Source organism: Rhinolophus sinicus, chromosome 3 (assembly GCF_057876585.1).
Source record: "Rhinolophus sinicus isolate RSI-liver-muscle chromosome 3, RSI-T2T, whole genome shotgun sequence".
Lineage (NCBI taxonomy): Eukaryota > Metazoa > Chordata > Mammalia > Chiroptera > Rhinolophidae > Rhinolophus > Rhinolophus sinicus.
Window position 1 is genome coordinate 145,307,655 of NC_142503.1, and position 21,773 is coordinate 145,329,427.

At 35.5% G+C, this 21,773-nt stretch overlaps 1 protein-coding gene across 2 annotated transcripts in view; it reads left to right on the forward strand.

Moving 5' to 3' along the window:
• The window catches only part of AP4E1 (adaptor related protein complex 4 subunit epsilon 1), a 66,640-nt gene that overhangs the window by 18,345 nt on the left and 26,522 nt on the right, over positions 1-21,773 (forward strand). For both annotated transcript variants that reach the window (XM_074327746.2, XM_019730653.3), the window contains exons 9-16: positions 2,841-2,963; positions 3,064-3,173; positions 6,131-6,270; positions 7,286-7,398; positions 7,512-7,630; positions 11,533-11,835; positions 13,771-13,885; positions 18,700-18,823. In XM_074327746.2, coding sequence (XP_074183847.2) covers positions 2,841-2,963; positions 3,064-3,173; positions 6,131-6,270; positions 7,286-7,398; positions 7,512-7,630; positions 11,533-11,835; positions 13,771-13,885; positions 18,700-18,823 — 1,147 coding nt within the window. The remainder of the gene's footprint in view (positions 1-2,840; positions 2,964-3,063; positions 3,174-6,130; positions 6,271-7,285; positions 7,399-7,511; positions 7,631-11,532; positions 11,836-13,770; positions 13,886-18,699; positions 18,824-21,773) is intronic.

Sequence of the window (21,773 nt, forward strand, 5' to 3'; positions counted from 1 at the left end):
GGTTTTCTTTTTGTCTTATATACCTCAGACTGGATACTGGAGAGCCAGCAACAGGTGCAGGCCAAACATGCCCCAAGAAAAGCCTGCTCTCTCGCCAAAGGACCAAGAAGAAAAGGGCAAACTAGCAAGACAGAAACTTTTTAGACAATAGCCCCTCTATTCCAGCCAATTAGTGTACAGAAATAACTATGGGTCCACCCACTACAGCAAGGCTTAGTGGAGAGCTGATATTTCCACCCTCACAGCTATAAGGAGGCGCTTGAATCCTCCCACTAGGCTGGTGACAGAGAAGCCCAAGAGAGGAGCGGGAATTTCATCCCTGCTAGGTGTTAACGACACCCAGCACCTCATTGTCAGTGGAGATGATGTGGGAAGCCCCGATTTCACATTATCCAGGACTAGGAAGTAACTAGTACGTCTCCCCTCTTTGCTGGGTAGGTGTCAGAGGAAGCCTAGTGGAGCGTAAAGACTTTGATCACTGGTCAGGGGTACTGAGGCCACCCCCGCAGTGTCAGTGGAGGCCACACTGGGAGCAGTAATGAGGTGTCCCTCCTCCCAACAGGGTAATATCAGCAGATACTCTCATCCCCCACCCAGAAGGAACCAGGATCCCCTCCTCTCAGAGTGTCAGGAGCAAAGTGGAGGACCTGGACTTCCACCCCCACTGGCAGTACCCTCAGCTCCCTGCCAGAGTCGTATCAGTAGATAGAGACATAACATTTAAAATGAAAGTAAAGTCTAGTCTGAAGGATAAGGTAGCAGTAGAACTTCAAATTTTGTGCATATTCTAACCCAAAATATCTGTGATAAACCAGTGTAACAGATTTTAGAATGTTACTAATTTTTAATTTGGTAATAGTTATTTGGTGGTGTTTTGGTTACGACCTGGGTTCCTCCGGAAGAGTAAGTACAGCTCTACGTTGTATGTTTAGCAATCCTCCCTCAGAAGCACTTTTAACTACTGCAGAGGAGACAGCAGAGTGGCTGCTTTTTCATTTATGGACTTATACTCACGTATTTGTAGCGCTGGAGAATAAAGGGACTTTGGGTGGGAATTTAAAGACCTACTAAATTCATTTTCAGCTCATTTATGCCTAAATTGACTACAAAGTGCAATTTTGAACTATACTAGCTTTCCAGAAATCTTATGAGCATCTATATATAGAACTTTAGATTTTAAACTCCTGTATATAGAAGTTTAGTTTAGGTGGGTAATGAGAATCTTTTGTAGTAAAATAATTTGATAGCAGGAAAGTTCTGAAATGGCAGGAATCCATAAAGGAAAATATGTCAATTATGATAGTGGAGCATCATCATTTTAAATTTTGCTTAGAACTGTCATGTTAGTTCAGGATTTGGCAAACTTTCTGAGAGCCAAATCGCAAATATTTTTGGCTTCATAAGTCACATAGGTTTCTGCCACTATTCTCCTTTGGCTTTTCTTTACAACCTTTAAAATATATAATTGTAACCTGAAACTAATATAATGTTATATACTGATATAAATTATATCTCAATTAAAAAATATAAAAACCATTCTTAGTTCACAGGCTTGCAAAAATAGACTGAGGTCTGAATTTACTGGTAGTTTGCCCATGCCTGCCTTCGCTGATTAGTTAATTGACCAAGACTCTCTTTGTTTAGTTCATAAAGTTGTGAAGTCATAGCACAAAGATATTTTATAGCACAACATCTGAATATACAAAATATCTTTTTAGGTTCAATTAAGTTACTTTGTAGGTTTTCCTTTAATAAAAGTCAATTCCATTTTTAATAAGAAATTATATTTCTGATTTTTCTCTCCTTGTATAGAAAGGGTTTATATAAAGCTTTTTACACAAAATTTATGTGTGCCTCAATTGGTAGGCAACTTAGCAATGTAAAACATTAGTAGTTGAATAATCAGGATCTATCTTGTATGTAAAGAAGTGTCCGATCTTTATGTTTTAAGCTTTTGGAAATACAGAAGGAGTGATTCTGTCAAGGACACTTGATGTGCTTCAACTTGTAGTAGAACTGTTTTTAAGTCTACTGATTCTGTGTCTCGCTTCTCATGCTGCGATTCCAGTAGGACCTGCAGGACTTAATGGTGCCTCTCTCAGTGATTCCTTTTTACCACGGCAAAGCTCCAGCATGGCAAAGCTCCTTGACTTAGTGTCCACTTTGATCTTCTGTTTTAGCTATCAGATGTTTGACCATATGAAAAAATCAAATGTGAACACTATCAAGATGTTCAATAGATTGTTCTATATTCTTTGATGTTAATACTGAAGAAATGACTTGAGGATTTTTGAACAGTGGCCCTACTTTGAAATAAATGTTAGAGCATCCGCAAATGATTATATTAATATAAACCACTTTGAAATAAACCACATAGACAGTTCCTGTGTATAAGTGGTAGAAACTGCCTGAAAATAAATTATTTTAAAGCCTTCAAGGAGTGTTAGAAACCTTTATTTATAAGGAACAATAGGTATATTACTTAAGTGTCCGTTAGAATGTGACCTCCTTGAGGGCAGGGGTGTTTGTTTTGTTCACTGCTGTATCCATACTGCTAGAACAATACCTGGCACACAGGAGGTGTTCAGTAAATACTTGTTGCATGAATGAATGATCATTCTTATCAATATATACAATTCTCTTTAAATTATACTGTGGTAACATAATCCTAGTAACTGTAAGCCTGAAAAGAGTAAAGTTCATATTTTGAAAATTTTTCTTAAAGATTTTTGACTAAAACTGACCTTTCAGGTAGTTTGTTTTGTTATGAATCTACACAGATTTGTGCTTTTATTGTGCCTTAACATGATCCCTGACAGTTCTGTATTTTCTTTCTCTAGCTATTCTGTTTGAATGTGTGCATACAGTCTATTCTATTTATCCTAAGTCAGAATTACTTGAGAAGGCTGCCAAGTGCATTGGAAAATTTGTTCTATCACCTAAAATAAATCTGAAATATTTAGGTAAGATGATTAGTTCTTTTGACAAAAATTACAAAAAGAGCTTTTGAAATTTGCTGGGAATTTGTTTTGTCACTTGGTATAATGTAATGTTTGTTGCTAGGACTGAAGGCTCTTACCTATGTTATCCAGCAGGATCCCACTCTGGCTCTTCAACACCAGATGACAATAATTGAATGCTTAGACCATCCCGATCCCATTATTAAAAGAGAGGTAAACTAATCTTTTGAATAGTGTATGTGAAGTGGTACAATTTTTAAACTTTTTGTTGATATTATAGAGAGAGATGAAAGTGGTGGGCAGTATGTATGTGCGTGTGTGTGCACACGTGCATTTTAACTTTGGAGAGCATTTTATTCTTTCCACTAAAGTTTAAGGAACTTTTCTAAAAAGTACTTGTGTCAGTATCTACAGGAATGGATTTTTTTAAATTTAATTATTTACTTATTTATTTTTTAAGTTTTAGATGATGTAATTTTTTTTTTTTAAGTATAACAAAATATATATATCTTTTATTAGTTTCAGGTGCACAAGACAAAGTAATACTTAGACGTTTATCATTTATATCCCTCACACTGTGTGAACCTCCTGCCCCCCATACAGAAATGGTTTTAAATTATGAGTTGAAGGAGTTGGGTCCAATTACCTGTATGGATTCATTAGTATCTTTTTGGTCCAAGAATTGTATCAGTAGGAGACCTGAATTTTGTTACCAGGTCTTCCTATTAGTACACATTAAAGATGTAATATATGATGACTAATATATTTTTTATTACTCTCCTTAGCATCTGTAAAATTGGCTAATGCATTTCCTGTTACATATATAGGAATGTTGAAAGAATTAATAAAAATATCTCTAAAATGTTTTGAATTTCTTGAAAGGAAAGGTGCATAATATACTTAATTGTTTTTGACTTTTTCCTTTTGTAAAATTGCTTTAATATGTACTTGGGTGTCTATGTAAATATTTCTGTTAATTCTCACGTAGAGAAATCACTCTATACCTTCATTTAAAATGGTGTATAGGACTACGTTAAGAAGACTGGATAGTTTTATTTCTGATTTTAAAAGTAATAAAGATAAAAAGAACCTACTAAACATTTAAATTACTTAAAAACAATGAGTTAAAAGTAGTTATCGAGAGAATACTGTATTGCATTAAATAGTTGTAATTTTTAAAAGATAAGATTATGAATTTTGAATTTTAAAAGGTACTGTTTTTGAAACAAAACTATTTTTGACAAATTGCCATGTATGCGATGTGTATCTGTATACACACACATATTTCTTTGCATTCATATTTTTAATTTTCGGAAAATTGTTACCTGCCTTGAATGAATCTGGGAAGTTTATAGATGTATGTACTGATTTCTGTGTGTAGTCATCGTAGCAAAAGGAGAAAGTACCAAGGGACAATAACAAATTACTATATGGCTCTTCCACTTTGACCAGATACAGAGCATGCATTTTCTTTGTGAGGCTGACTACTAAATTGAACAGGATTGACTTAGGTACAGTTTTCTTATTGTTATATTGAATTATTGGGCTCTAGTTTGAAAATGGGAGTCAAAGGGAAAATAGGCAACTGTTAAAATGATCAATTCTGATATGTTTGGTTCTTTACTTACAGTGAGAAAAGTAGTTTGAATTCTTTGGGGGAGGTACTGAGTATCAGTAGTGCCCCAAGAAGGCACTGTAGTCTAGTCTCCTCATGCCGCTGTCACTTCTAACTTCATTACTTTATCAGTAATTACATGGCAAGAACTGTGGTCCTTAGGTATGGAGTGACCTGTTGCTTGGGGCTGGGATTTCATTTTACCTGATTTTATTACCTTTCTTTCATAAAAGGAGAAAGAAGGCATGAAGGAGCTAACAGAAAAGACCTCTACCCATAGAATTCCTAAAACCATACACCATTCAGTCCTGGAAATGCGAAATTCCATGGTCTTAGAGTAGGAAATAAATTTGGTAGAGATTATCTAAAAATACATAACAGATAGTTTAGGGTGTGCAGGGAGTATGTCTGAAGCAGCTTCTTAAATTGAAAACTATTGATGGGGGACTTAACGTATTTATAGATTTTTAAATAGAATTAAGGATTTTTTGTTGCTGTAATCGTTCAAAATCTATTATCCTTTGTACTTGAAGTCTTGGCTGTAAGGATTGAAAAATTAGAAAGAGCCCTAAAGATATTTTGAACAAGTTTGACAAGTGGTATACTTAAGTGGAAATTATCTTGCTGCTAATATTGTTGATCCTAAAACACCAGTAAATGATACTTTCTCAGTATTGCCCTTGGTCTTATGTTGATTTCTGGGAGTTACATTTTTAGAAACTTAATGTAAGGCCTTAGGAAATCAGCCAAATGGGAGCTTACTCTGGTACTGGTCTTCCTTCATCTGACTTAAGGCAGCAAGAGGTATATTTCCTCAGCACTGATAAGCAGCTGGCAAGTGGTTCTTGTTGGTAACTGAGGTTCTAAACGTAGGCCTTGCTAAGCTTTGAAGCGCTTGAGCCACCAACCTTTGTCCATCTATTAGAGGCCATTGGCCTTTAGCTGATAAACCCTCTCACATGCTGTTTTCTGTTGTTTAGGTAGTATGGAAAATACAATTTGCGAGACTGGGTTTTAGTATGTGTATGTACGTACATAAACAGATACAGATAGGCATAAGTAATGTAGGTGTAAGAAGCTGTTGTATTTTTAAAAAATAAATTATAAAAGTTAACTTTTTAGTCTTTACACAGCCTTTTTTGTAGAAATGTCAGATCACAATTATCTATATCAATAAAAGGCTTTTAGACTTTGGAATTGATCATAATTCTTTTTAGTTAACAATAGTTTTACTTAAGGTTTCTTTCTTTCTTTTTTTGTATCTAAATTTCTTTAGTAATCATTTAGTTTTGTAAATTTTAAATAATAAATTTCTAGTTTTATTTTTTGTTTTTAGTCTTCAATCAGAGGAGATATAATCTGTATTTCTTTATTTCTAATAAAGTTACCTTTATTAAGTTCTGTGCATTTCTTGAGCACCTATAAACTGACCTGCCCTGTAGATCTCCATAAAAGTGGAAGAATCAACTGTCTTATAAACATATATGTTACTATGTTTATCAGTATTATAAGGCATAGTTTTATAATACTGTTTTTATTTCTCTTTCTTAAATAGACTCTGGAACTTCTTTACAGAATTACTAATGCACAAAACGTAACAGTGATTGTCCAGAAAATGCTTGAATATTTACATCAGAGCAAAGAAGAGTATATTATTGTCAATTTGGTTGGTAAAATAGCTGAACTGGCTGAGAAATATCCTTTGTTTGGACTTTGAGTCATAAAATACCTTTAGTTACGCAATAATTTTTAAATGATTGGTATAGACATGTTCACTTGCAAGTTGAGTTCTGAGACCCAGAAATAACTTCCCTTCCTGATATTCGAGCCTCTTATCAAAAACAGGAATTTGTGTAGACTTCTCAGGGGATGGCTTTTTTTTTCCTGGCTCTTTTCATACAGTTGGTCAGTATTATGAGTAGAAGATAAAAGAACCTCTGCCCGATTTCTTTCAGTCTCTTCTTGTCTTTGTCTCTACTTCCTGCTCAGTTTCTTTTCTGAGAAAAGTTCTTGTTGTTTTGGGGGTTGGGTAATCAGGATGCTAAAATTTATCCTGTAAACTATTGTTTATATTAGAAATTGTCACAAGAAAATAGTGGGAATGCCATTCACATGTTACTTTTCTTCACATTCATTTTTTAAAAGTCAGAGGAACTTGCACACGTCACAAAGATATTCCATTCTTTTTAAGATGTCTGTTGTTAGAGCTAAGAAAGAATGAATAAATAATGTTAATCAGATTATCTTGGAAATTGCTTACGTTCTAGCCAGTGCTATAGCTCTGGCCAGCAGAATGATAGAATTTTAGAAATGAAGAGGAACAAATGAGGAAAAAAGGTTAAACAACTTGTTCAAGTAGACACATCACAACATTTAGCCTCTGTGAGGGGTATATCATTTTCCATTATTTGTCTGTCATTCGCTGGAATGTTTCTTTCAGTTATTTCCCATTTATTTATTGGATGCTTATGATGTGAAAGGCAGAGTGCTAGATAAAGCAACGTGAACTTGGTTTGTTAAATTTATTAAATAGATTTACTGAGCACCTATTTTATATAAAACTGGAGTATAGAACAATTTATTGGCAGAGGTTAGAGATAAAAATGCCAAACTAGGATGAATTGGGGGTTATTTTTAAAAGGTTGATGCAGAAAGGATAATTTTAGTAAGTGACATTTGGAAGTGTACTTGTTCTTAACACTGTGGACACATATGCTCCTGATAATGCGTGGTTTATTCAGACAATGAATGCTGTGTTTTCAGTGGGAGGAGATGTAATGCATCCTGATATTCCCAATAACTTCCTGAGACTGCTAGCGGAAGGTTAGTAAACTATTGCTTTCTAGAAAGTAAAGATTTTAAAATTAAATGTTTTTTATTACAGAGTCCTTAGAGAATTTAGTGGAAATTAAAATGATATATCAATTTCTTTGTAGGTTTTGATGATGAAACAGAAGATCAACAATTAAGACTTTATGCAGTTCAGTCTTATCTCACTTTACTAGATGTGGAAAATGTGTTCTATCCACAGAGATTTCTTCAAGTTATGAGCTGGGTGAGCAAAGTTAATTAAATCACAAATGTTTATGACATTTTTTTATAAAACCAAATACACTTGTATTTCCTTCAGAAACCATTTAGTTAAGTCCTTCAGCTGTCAATTTTTTTCCCAGTGGCTACCTTCTATCCTTTAAATATTTACTTGTTTGTTCATTCTCCCTGCCATCTCACTTGCCTAGTCTTTTAAATATGGCTATTTATTTCTAGCTCTGTGTCTATAATACATTTGTGTGTTTTCTATGTGAATCTGTATTTGAATGTGTGAATACTCATGCATCTGTGATATATTAGTTTCCTATTGGTGCACAAACTTAGTGCTTAAAACAACATAAACTTACTATCTCACAGTTTCTGTGGGTCAGGAATCTAGACATGGCTTAGCTGGGTTCTCTGCTTAGGGTCTCTCAAGGCTGTAGTCAAGGTGTTGGCTGGGGCTGCTGTCTCATCTGAAGCTTGCCTGGTGAAGGATCCACTTCCAAGTTCAGGAATCAGTTTCTTTAGCTGTAAAACGGAGGGTTTGAGGTTCAAACTGTCAAGTGTAGGCTACCCTTAGCTCCCAGAGCCATCCTTAGATTCTTGCCATGGGGGCCTCTCAACATGGCTGCTTGCTTCATGAAAGCCAGCAAAGGAGATCATCTCTTTGTAAGACGAAGGTCACAATTTTATGTAATTTAATCATATGTAATCACATACATCCTATCACCTTTGTGTATTCTTTCTTGTTTGTATGGGGGTGATTTGGAGAAGTGCGACTGCTGGGTCATAGAATATGCACATTTTAATATTTTATAGTTTGGCCAAATGTTAGCATGTTAACTTAAATTTTACCCAGACTTTTATTTAAGAATTTTTATTTTCTCATCTACAGGAAATTTGAAAGACTTGTATAATAAATATCCCTATGCTTTTCATCTAGATTCTCAGTTACTATCTTTAACCACCTTTGCGTTACTGAATCAACATCTAAATCTACCTATACAGTTTGTTTTGCTGAGCCATTTACAATTGAGTTGTAGACATCATGACACCTCACCCATATAAAATTCAACATGAATCTCGTAAGAATGACAGAGTTTTGAATAATGATAAAACCACTATTACACCTAAGAATTGTAACATTAATTCACTAATATCACCTAGTGTACAGTTCATACTCACATTTATCCAGTGTCCAAAAAATGTCTCTTATGGCTGCTTTTCTACTCCCAATCCCAGATCCAGTCAGGGTTTACAAATTGCATTTAGTTATATCTTTTTAGCCTGTTTTTTATTTTACAATGATCCTCAGTTTCTGTTTGTTTTCATGACACTGATTTTTTGTATGAGTCATGTTGACTTGTAGAATGTCCAACATTTTGAATTTGTCTGATTATTTCTGGTTCAGCTAAACACTTTTAGCAAGATTACTACATCAGCAATATAACGTGCTTCCCACTGCATCATATCAGAATGCATATAATGTCAATTCCTCCAGTTATTGGCGATTGTAAGTTTCTTTGTTGGGTTAAGATAGTGACCTTCAGATCTCTTCATTGAAAGGGTGCCCTTTCTCCTTAGTAATTTATAACTAATCTTTGATTTTGTGAGGCTGTGTGAACATTTTTTCCTCAACTCTCTTTCACCAGTGGTTTTAGTATTGATAATCCTTGCCTAAATTGGTTACTGTATTTTGTGACCATTTGTTTTTTCCTTCCATGAACGTGACATATCACTCCATATATTTAGAGTGTTTTTATGTCTTTCTACAGCATACAAATCCTCTACATGTTTTGTTAGATTTATAGTTAAGTATTTTGTTTTCTTTAGAGCGGTAATAAATGTATTTTTAATTTTGGTTTGTGTTTTTGTTGCTAATACTACATACAAATATAACAGATTTTTGTATTTTGATCTCTTACCCTGCAGTCTCGTACCCTCACTTATTAATCTAGGATTTCTTTTGTAGATTTCTTGAAACCTTGTTAAGAACTTTTGCATCTCTGTTCATGAGGGATATTGGGCTGTAGTTTTCATTTTTTTCTACTCTGTTTAGCTTTGGTATCAAGGTAATACTGGCTTCATAGAATGGGTTGAGAATGTTCTTTCCTCTTCTGTTTCTGGAAAGGTTGTGTAGAAGGGTGTTGTGTAGTTTTCAAGTGTTTGAAAATTTTCCTATTATCTTTTCTGTTACTGATTGTTGGTTGGATTTCTATTGTTAGAGAAAATACTCTGTGATTCCTTAAATTTATTGAGGGTTGTTTTATGGCCTGTGGTGTGGTCTGTGTTATACGTTCTGTGGGTGCTTGAAAAGAATGGGTATTCTGTTGTTTTTGGGTGGTGTATTCTGTAAATGTGGATTAAATTCTTTTGGAGATTGTGTTGACATAGGGGTGTTGAGATTAGCCATGTGGCCTCCACTGACACTGTGAAGGGGTGGCCTCGTTATTGCTGAGCCGTGGTGAAAGTCCTGGGCAGCCCCTGACACCATCGCAGCAGAGAGAGGGGAGGGTACCTCTTTATACCTGGGTGCAGGTGAAGTGGTCTTCATGGACACTGCAGAGGAGTGGCCTCTGCAGCTCAGTGGGGATGAAAGTCTTGCCCCCTCAACTCGACCTTCTCTGTCGCCACCCTTGTGGGGGAGTTGTGGTGCCTCTTACAGCCCGGTGGGGTGGAAGTCTTGATTCTCCACTCCGTCCCGTCTTTGCTGGTATGGCTGGGGCTGCAGTTTTTCTATGTGGTGCCTGGCTGGAGTTACTGTCTAAAAGTTTTCTGTCCTCTTGGCTCTTTGGCTAGAGAGCAAGCTTTTCTTGGGACTTTTTTTGTCTGAGTCCATTGGTATTTCCAGTACTTGGTCTGGGGCCTGTGAGGCAACAGATAACCCACAATGTTGTTCCTTAAGTCCCACGGTCCTTAGTGATCTACTGTCTTTTCTTCACCTTTCAGAGTCTTTTTGTGTGTATTTTATATATGACATCAAGTGATTTTATGTGTACTGAGTGGGAAGGATAGGGGAAAATGCTTTGACTGCATCTTCCCAGAAGTGAAGTCCGCTGATTTTTGAACTGGGATTTAGGTTACCTGTTCTTCTAGAGCTACCTTCCATCTTTTAAAATTATTGTACTATTTAAAGATTGAACTTATTTAGTCCTAGTTTTTCCTCCTCTTCTTGTTACTAGCTATAAATTTTCCCTTGACTGTCACCTCACCTCCCTCTTTTTTATCTTGCTAGTACCGTTATTTGACCAGAGACATGAAAATACTTCATAAATACCACTTACGAAAGAGCTCGCACTCCATAAATTATGTTTATTAATGATCCTTAGACGAGTAGGATTATGTATCACCTGAGTAAGTTAGATGTAAGAAAAAGGATATGTAACATAGGCGAGTGTTCCTTAGAGTTCAGTGGATCATGTCCATGAGAATCAGCTGACGATTGTTCAAAATGTATATTGTAGATTATCACCATAGACATACTAAATCAGAATACCTGGGGTAAATGTGTAGAAATCTGTATTTTAATGAAACATATCAGGTGACTCTTATGCGTGCTAGCATGTGACAACCACTCGTTTAAATGCTTATTGGAAAATAATAGCAGAATGTGAAAGTACTTGTAGAAACCAACAACCAAACCTGGAAGTTCAGAAGAAAGCTAACTTGTACAGGTATCTATCTGCTTTATATATTGTTAATGATAAAGATGTGGAAAATTTTTTTGTATTGTGTTCCAATTCTTGGTATGATTTTGAACCTAAAATGTACAGTTGTATCTTTAGCTAATAGTTTCTTCACCGTGAGAATATGTTAACCTAGATTAAATTTATTCCAGCAGTCATCACTTTGTTTAGATTTCCAAGTATAGTTTGCTGTATAACTTGGTATTTGTATATAAATATCTCTTTGTTTTACTTGTAGGTTTTAGGGGAGTATTCCTATCTCTCAGATAAGGAAACGCCAGATGAAGTTATAACCAAGCTCTGCAGGTTGCTTATGAATGACTCCATTTCTTCAGAAACGAAAGCCTGGTTAATTGCTGCTGTGACCAAGTTGACACCTCAAGCACACTCTTCTAACATTGTTGAGAGATTAATCCAGGAATTTACTGTATCTTTGAATACTTGCATGAGACAGCATGCATTTGAATTAAAGCATTTGCATGAGAATGTGGAATTTATGAAGAGCTTGCTTCCAGTTAATAAGAGTTGTGAAGACATGGTGGTAAGACATCTGCGTTCCATCTTTTTAAAGATTGCATATTCTTTAAACAGAATAATTCTTGCATTTGTGCTATATCTGGAATATATCAAAATATAATTTCCGCAGCACTTAAGATGAAGGTTGGAGTTTTTCTCACATCGATATGAGAGAGAATTTGAGAGCTTCCATTCAGTATTGATCCTAAATAGTCAGGAATAAAAAGAGTATCTCTTCTGGAGAATTGCAGTGAAGGGATTTATACTCTGACAATCTCTTTTATATGTAATAATTGAAGAATTTTTATTTTTATCTCCTTTGAATTTCTCTACTATGTCATTTTATTATTACTCTCTCTTCTTTGAGAATGTAAAAAAATAGTTTTCCATTTTATTTTGTCCACCTACTGCCTAAATTCTTTACCACTTTGGAACCTGACCACCTACCTTTCCTTCTCCCACCGACTTTCAGCCACCACCCCTTTTAACACACAACACTCAGTTACTACTCACCTTCTGAATTTGTACCAGCTTCTCCCTCAGATTGGTGTAAATCAGAAAATTTCCAAAAGGAAACCAGATATGTTCAAATTTTTATGTGTTGGATGACATATAGTTGAGAAAGAGGAGAGGGTGGGCAGTAGTCCCACTAATTCTGAATCACATTTTCATGGCTTGTATTCATTTTGAAGCCTTGTTTATTCGTTCTTTCAACACCTCCTTAAAGGCAGAGACCTTGATTTAACATAACGGTAGGCATTCCAGAGACATTGAAATGATTAATAAATCTGCTGTACATAGTATTAGACTTGGAAGTAACCACATTTCCCCTTTCCTCCCATGAAAGGTAACGATGATGACATAGTTTCATCTCTTAAGAATCTTATTGCAACTAAACCTTTCCAAATTAAGAGCGTGGCAAGCCATTTAAATGTTTGTGAATTACCTGCTGTTCTAAATTATCTGTGCTGTTTCCATACACTTAGCTAAATCAGGGGAAGCAAATCTCTGGTTTCTAAGGTCATCACTACATACCTATTTTTCTTTCTCTTTGTCCTTTCCCCCTTACTCTTTCTTCATCTCTTACTTCTTTTCGTTTAATCATTGTCTTATACCTTTCTGTTACTACTGAAATTAAGTAATTTTCCATAAGATTTGAAAAAAGCATTTTTTCATAGAAGGGAATCAGATAGTTAAATCAAAGGGGGCTGAATAATAGCCCCACCCATCCAAGATATCCCCATCTTAATCCCTGGAACCTGTGCTTACGTTATCTTGCATGGTAAAGGGGACTTTGTAAACAGATGTGATTAAGGATTTTGTGATGGGGAGATTATCCTGCATTAGCCAAGTAGGCATAATATAATCACAAGGGTCCTTGTAAAAGTGAGGCCAGAGGTCAGAGGAGAAGTAACAATAGAAACAGAGATCAGAGTGATATGGCCAGAAGCCAAGGAATTCTGGTGGCTCTTGGAAGCTGGACGGGACAGGAACTTATTCTCCCCTGGAACCTCCAAAAGGAACTAGCCTTGTCAGCACCTTGTTTTTAGCCCCCAGTGGCAAGAAGCTAATACATACAGATTATAGCTCGTAGGGTATGTATCTTCTCCTCTAATAGGTTATAAATCTCATGAGGGCAGGAACTGTGTCTTTCTTTGTCTCAATCATAGCACCTCACATGATGCTCTAATATAATTGGATGCTCAAAAATGTAATCTGACATGCAGTAAAATTAATAATAACTGCAAATGGTTTACATTGTCAGATTATTAGCTGAGTGATTTGATTATAGATATTTTGGAAAGCTAGACAGTTAGGTAGCACTTTTGGAATTGAAGTTCTGTTTTTCATATAAAAATTGTTTTTAGGATATATGGACTAAAAGTACTTACATGAATGTACAGTCTACTGTTTAGGGTAAATTTTTTTAATTCCTAATTTTTGCTTCATTTTAATGCAGGTAGATGCTTCCCTGTCTTTTCTGGATGGTTTTGTGGCTGAACAACTGAGTCAGGGGGCAGCACCTTATAAACCTCACCACCAACGGCAGCAGGAAAAGCTTTCTCAGGAAAAAGGTAATTTATCATGAGTTTATAAGCTAGGTTATAGGGACATCATTTTTTTTTTAATGCATATAAGCAAATAACTGAGGATATTTACTTTTATTGTCTTTAATAAAAGTAAATCTGCTTGTGACTTGTTTACCCTGACGAGGTCTTTAGAAATCCAGAAATAAAGTTAACCTAGAGGTATTCACAAAGTCATAGGCTTTCTATACATATGAAGTGCCTGAAACGTGACAGCCATCCTGGAATTTTGAAAGACTTCGAAAGTGTAATTATCATGTTGGTCACTGTGCTAGAGGGCTAACGATATTAGTATAAGCATATCTGAAAAAGTTTCAAAAAACAACTCTGGTTACTATTGACTAGTGAGTTTCATTTTCATTCTCAGCAGCCTTGTACATCTTTATACCTTAAGTATATTAGAATACTCTCCAACAAAATATCTGATCAGTGAAGTTAGGAACATTAAGAAAGGAAAGAATAACTTTACATTTAAGAAAAGTAGCATGTCAGGGAAAGACTTCTATCATGATTTTGGTAAATAGGAAATCACTGAGGTATTTGGATGGTGAATGGGAAGTATGTATATGAATAAAAGGAGACCACTGAATATTATCTATATAAGGGTTCACAATGTTAATACCGCAAAGTTCAATGATGAAAAGTCTCTGTTTTTCTATTCATCATTTAATAATTTTTTTGAGTACTTCTTATTTCCCAGGCTCTGTGCTGGGTAGAACTAAAATGGTTAATCCTCAAATGAGACCAAAAAATATAAATACTAATGATAGGCTTGATGTTATCTTTTTGCAGAGTTTTGCTCTTTTAAGGTTTTTGATTTATTATTTAGCATAGTGATACCTAATGGCCTAGAAAATTCAGCTTCCTTTCAAAAAATAATCAGTTTCCGTCCCATTAATTCCTCATATATTGATAGACTATGTGGAGGAAAAAATAAAGTTTTAAATTACAATTGCCCAACCTGGGACTATATATAGTCCATATAGAGGCCTTATGACATCCAGGGCATAGAGTGAAAATCTGGAGTTCCAGAGTGGGAGATACGGTCCAATTGCCATATTTCCTTATTTTAAAATGTCTGGAGGCCATGAGTTTCTATTATGGCAATTTACGGATGGGGTAGGAAAGGGGAGGTAGGATGAGGGGCCTGATTCCTGGCACTGACTGTCTTCTTTCATTAAATGAGGTAAGTGGCTGATGCAAATAAAATAGATAACCCTGGAATTCCCCAAGCTAATGCATTCCTTTGCCAACTACATTCCCCGCCCCCCCCCCCCAATCATCATTGTAAATGGGGTTAAAGCTCTCAAATTAGGCTCTTCCCACATTTATTTTTCAGAAGTTCTCTAAAGTAAAATTAAAATTTCATGAGCTTAGACTTATGTCAAGGAAAAAGAAATGAATTAAGAGACAGGACATAGCAATGCTTAATAAACATTTGAGGAATAAGTTATAAAATTATATATCTCAGAATGAGTGGCTGTAAGACAGAAAATAAAGAGTAGGGGGAAAATGGTATTTTTGGACTAAAAAGTTGTTAATTCTGGAATCCTTCAAGTATCAGTCAGTTCTGATACTGATCTTATTTGAGATTTTTATAAATAATTTGCAGTGACTACTAAATTTCACGTTAAAACATTATTCAAATATATTATAGCCCCAATGTTAGATAAAACTATAAATTGTAAGGGGAAATAACAGTATAATCTCCTGTCTACAGAACTATGGCTTTTAGAAAACATGTCAAGTTGAGATTGTTATTCTCTCAAAAAAAAATAAATAAATAAATAAATAACAGCTTGGGATGGTCAGAGAAGTAGAGCCAAATGATCAAAGTATAAAGAAACTGCAGTCCAAGGTTAAGATAGAGAAGGAGGGTGCAAATAGTAACTAGATTTTTGGGGGTGGTCACTTTGTAGTGTGTACAGATGTCAAATTATAATGTTACACACCTGAAACTTATGTAGTAAAAAAGTAAAAGGGAGTGTGTACAATCAAGGCCTCTAAAGTCATGAAGGATACACAATCAGGTTAAACATTGAATTTCTTATTTATGCCCAAGATAGTGTATATTTTCTCTCTCACCTGGATTACTTTCAATAAATTGCAACTCCCAAAGACTCCTGCTTTCTCTTCTACATGAATTGCCCTTTGTCCTCATTCTTCTTGTGATTAACTTCTACATATTCATTAAGTTGCAATTCAGCCATCGTCTTCCTTCCCCTGACTCTTTCTGCATACTATTATTGTCCTGCTCCCCACATACACATGAGTTATTGTGTATCTAGTTAACGCCTAAAAATCTCTGGCCCTTCTGGTCAGTCACTTCTGGAAGGACCTTGGGAAATTTTCCCTGAAGAATGTGGTTTGAACTTCATTCTCAACCTCAAACCTTTCTAGGCCTTCCTTAGGTGGCAATCAGTTCTTTTGTCTCAGGATCAGAATTTTACGTGACTGTTTTCCAGATACTGTCCCCTTCCATGTCTAGTCTTTTTCTCTCTCAAACTCTCACCTCTAATTTTGAATTCTTTTTGTTCTTTGTTTAAACTGTATGTTCACTTACTCCTTGCTTAAACTCTGTCTTCTGCATAGGAAACATTTCTTGAGCTATTCACTGTTAGTGGAAGTGTTAATGCAGATACTAGATGACCAACCGTCACAGATGCTATTAAAAAATGGGCAATATGGGATAGAAGGTTAGAGTAAAAGCTTAAAATGAGAGGATATTGTAGCTGAAAAGGACCTTAGAAAGATTTAAACAGATAGTTTCCAAAGATGATTGTGAATCAGAATCGCAGAGAGATTTTACAAATGATACAGATTATACCATCTGTACCTGGATCTCTGAAAGCTTGGCTGTTTGTATAAAAAGGTCAGTGGGTGATTCTGTGAAGTCAACTTGACTCTGGTTATCAAATCAACATTTGGAAACTGCTGATCTAGTCTGAACCCTTCACTTTACAAAGAAATTAAGGTCTAGTTCATATATCTGGTTAACACCCAACCTTCGTCAAGAACTCAGTTCTGTTGATTACTAATTAGCCCATTATTTTTTTCTACTGCACATTGATTCTTCTTCTATATCATTCGTTTAGCTAACAAACAAGCATTTATTTAGTATTCTTTGGATTAGATGCTGTTTCCTTTGGAGGACGCAGTATAGTTGAGAGTGCTACTCTGAAACCAGAGTACATATCTGGTTTCTTCCCTGGCTCTATCATTTCCTATTTCAGTGATCTTCAGTAAGTTTGTAGTAAACTCTTTGCCACAGTTTCTTCATTTGTAAAATGAAGATAGTAATTACAGAAGTTCACGTTTATATTTTCTAAGATACAGTTAATGATTTAATTAGGTTTTTTGTGTTATAATGCAGATAGTCCAAGAAGATAAATGTGCCAGTTAAGATTAGGTTTAGCTACATAACATATTAGAAAACAAATAAGCTAAGTGGGGCCTTATGCAAGGCAGAAGGCTATTTGCTCTTCATTAAAAAGATTCCTAAGTAGGCAACCAGGGTTGATGATGGCTTCATGACTATAAAAATGGAAGGGAGAAAAAAAGATGTTTTTTAGTCCAGGAGGATTCCTCCCAGAAGTTGCACACAAAGTATGTACGTAATCTCATTGGTCAAAACTCAAATAGTAAAGGAGTCTGGAAATGTCATCTCTTTTCTGAGCGGCAGTGTACCTAGCTAAGAGTCGAGGGTTCTGTTACTTTGAAGGAAGAGAATAGATATTGTCATCTCCCCTATCACAATCACAGTGTGAATTTTTATGGCTCTGATCGAAAGTTATACAGACTCAAAGGAATGTGAATCTGAGTAAACCTTTGTCAGTAAGGGAGATTTCACATTAAGGGCTCCATCACTCTGTTTGGTGTAAGACTTGCCTAAGAGCATTTTGTTACGCAAAAACATGCTCATCTCTTCATATCTTAAACATTTTTGCATGAGAGCAGCAACTTCTCAGTAGACATGCTTTATCAGTTGTCTTTCCTAATTGAATTCTTTTTCAGTTTCTAAGGGTGGTAAATGATAAAAATGAAAGACTGTCTTTTTTTTTCCTTTTTAAAAAAAGTTATTTTAAGTGTGTTTTTCCAGGACCCATTAGCTCCAAGTCAAGTATGGTGTTTCCCCGAAAATAAGACCTAGCCGGACCATTAGCTCTAATGCATCTTTTGGAGCAAAAATGAATATAAGACCTGGTCTTACATAATATTATACAATAATATTATGTAAGACCCGGTCTTATCTTAATAATACTATATAAGACCCGGTCTTATATTAAAATAAGACCGGGTCTTATAATATTATTGTATAATATTATGTAAGACTGGGTCTTACATTATAGTAAAATAAGACCGGGTCTTATATTCATTTTTGTTCCAAGAGACGCATTAGAGCTGATGGTCCGGCTAGGTCTTATTTTCGGGGAAACATGGTAGTTGTTTCAATCTAGTCGTGGAGGGTGCAGCTCATGTGGGGATCGAACTGGCAACCTTGTTGTTAAGAGCACGGTGCTCTAACCAACTGAGCTCACAGGCTGCCGCTGAAAGACTGTCTTTGACTAACTAATAGTATGAAGACTACAGTAGACATTCAATAAATCTTAGCTACTTTATTATTGTTACTATAAATATTTGATTAGAATATCTCCAAAGTCCCTTCCAGTTTAAAAATTATCACTGGATTCTAGCCTTCGATTATTTCAGTAGTAAACGATAATTTTGATAGTTTTTCCTTTTTTAAGATAATTTTTGTTTAGTTTTAAATATGAACCTCTGTTATTGTTTTAAAATTCTAGTTCTCAACTTTGAACCATATGGACTCTCCTTTTCTTCATCTGGCTTCACTGGACGACAGTCTCCTGCTGGCATTTCTCTTGGTTCAGATATATCTGGGAATAGTGCAGAGACAGGGCTGAAAGAGTAAGTTCCTTTCTTATTAAACTTGAAAACATGGGAGTATTTAAATGTCTTTAAATGTAGGCGGATTCCTGAAAGCTAAATTCTGCATGGGCTGTTGTTTTAGTTGTTTCTATTTATTGCTCTCCACGTGTTAATGCTGTACAGTATGTCCTTGTACTTTAAAAGAGCTTGCTTACTTCCAAGACAGCATAGGATGTATACAAGCTTTATACATAGTAATGATGTGTGTGTTATTACTATATATTATGTGTGTGTGTGTTTAAAAAAGTATATCAGAATTTATATACCCAGGTGAGTATTCAGCATATCATTCTATGTTTCTTATAATCTATTTCTTATAACCAGCTCGTTGGAACGTTGACAAATATAAACATAAAATAAGGTGATTGACTTCACTTGAGGAAGTTGTATACTTTGCTCAAAATGCTTTCAGAGCTTCTTTCCAGCTGCTTGAAAATTGGTGATACGTATGTATAAATGTCTTAATGTGGAGCCAAATTTTTATTCTTTTCAAGTAGATTTTGATTTTGAAAATACAAATAAATTGTTTTTAAAAGTATGATTAAATTAATAAAATGAGAAAATGTATGTAAAGTGCCTCACAACCCAGTACATAGTAATTGATAAATGGTCGCTGCTAATATTAATAATTGTTGCCATCATTGTCATCATTATCCAAAGCTGAGTTAATGAAACAAAATTAGTGATCAATCTGGATGACTTGTGACACAAAGCATTGTAGATGGCTTTCTTCTTTGTGTAGGAGCTTCTAAAGGAGTTTAAGTATTTTTAGTAATGGCAGCATTGTTGGAATAAATGTGATAGAGTCTCGAAGGTGACAACATTGAAAGATGCCATTTGAATTTTTCATTCTCATATGTTCATTAAGGAGTCGGTCACCTTATTTTATGTTCATCTTTGCATTTGTCAGTCTTCCACTGAAATGGTTATAAGAAGTATATCTCATAAGAATGACACATAGATTATGAGGAATGTAGAATGATATGCTCAGTGAAATGGCATAAGTTCAAAAATCTCATTCTTAGCCTTTTTTTTCCCTTCCTTTTTGACATGCTTTTCTTTCCCAGACATTTAATTTTTGTATTGCAAGCATGGAGAGCAGATACAGTTTGTGGGCATGTGGTGATGGAGGCGATGGCAATTAAGTGTCTCAAACAGGGATGAGAGGGGTGAGGGAAGGAGAGACAGGAACTCTCCGACCCCAAGGAGGAACTTAGTTCTTTTTCACCTGCACAGCAGTCAACAGCATCTGCTTTTTCAGTATTGAACTAGAATCTGGAGGACTTGACAGGGCCTCATAAATTCTATACGTGTGCAGGTACAACCCTCCAAGAAGTGACATCTGGCAAAGCTGCTAAGGAATTACACATATGCTATATTATCGTAAAATGGAACAGGAGGGATGAATTTAAAATTTCTTTCCAAAGAGGACCACAGCTCACACATTATTTCAGATCAGGAACCTGTGTGGTAATAGGCAAAGTGAATGAGTTTATGGAGGAGGTAGTCACTCTTCTGTAGCCTCTGGCAAACTGAGAAGAAAGTAGTGGCCAACTTCGAGTGTCTTCCCTCCAGCCCTGTCACAGGCAGCACCCTACGGCAAAGGGCAGCTCCTAGAGCTGAGTTAAAATATGGCCCTGATCTTTTGAAGGTTGCTTGACCAGAGTTTACATCTGTGTTTGAATGGTCTGATTAAAAATAATACAAAATTGTACCATATAAAACCACCAGTTATATTTTTATTATTGTCAAAATCCAGACAAAGATGGCGCATGTTTAAAAAAATTCTTTTATAATATGTTTAATATCATATTTTGTGTATGAAATGGCATTAAGCTGCTCTCTTACTTTCTTGCTTTTTAGACTGTCTGTATGTAATGCATGACAGAGAAAATTTATGTTGATGATAGGCATGTATGCAGATGAAATACTTGTAAGTCAGAAAAATCTTTAAAATAAGCTCAAGGTTCCTTTTAGGGCTTATTTTTCCTCCCCTCTCCCATTTTGCCTATTGTTGTGGATTGGGTTCCCTGGGAAGTGCACAGCGTGTTGGAATTTAGCATGCAGAATATTAAGGAGTGCTCTTGGGATCAACACCTATGGAAGGAAGGGGAAAGAAGCAGGTTTGGGCAGAGGTAAGAAGATGCCATGTGGTGCCAGTGACAGCCTTTGCTGACCCCGTGGGGAGCTTGGAAGCTAGAATGGCCCTTTAGAGTTGTCCTGAGTTGGACCAAGATGATGACGAGTTTTTATTTTCTTAAAAACTTTTTAGAAAATTCTTTTGGTACCTGAAAGAAAGGGAGAAATGAAGATACTTGTAAAGGAACATTCAACAGCAAAATTCATTGAGGAAGAACAGACTGATTCCCCATAGGTCATTCTTTATTAACATTCAGATTTTCTTTCAGCCAGTTAATACTTAATAGCATGAGTTCTTCACTCAGTGTGAAGTATAACTACCGGTTTTTGTTTCTGGTGCAGTGCAGAAAATCAAATTGATCATGTTTTCAACAAATTAGAAGAGAATAATCAGTACAAGTGTTTCTGAGTCTTTCTTTTAGATTCATTTCATGATCTGCTTATCTTGTAGTACAAATTTTTAAAATGCTATTTTTGACCATGATAGGGATGCTTAAATGAGCCAAGTACCAAGGACACGTAGTTCTTACATGAAAACAATAGAGGCAATCTTTGGCTGTTTCAGCCTGCAGTTATGATTACAGTAGTCGTTCCAGATTCATAGCTATAACTTTTGGGACAATAGTAGGTGAGTCCAAATTCTAATCACTACTTTAGTTCTTCTTCAACTGAGGTGTAAAAAACTCCTAACCTTCATGCTTTTCCCAGAAATTGTACTTTTTTCTTTTACAGATTAAACCTCGTTTCATTTTTATAAAAGTACATTATATAATAGTTGAAAATGTAGCTA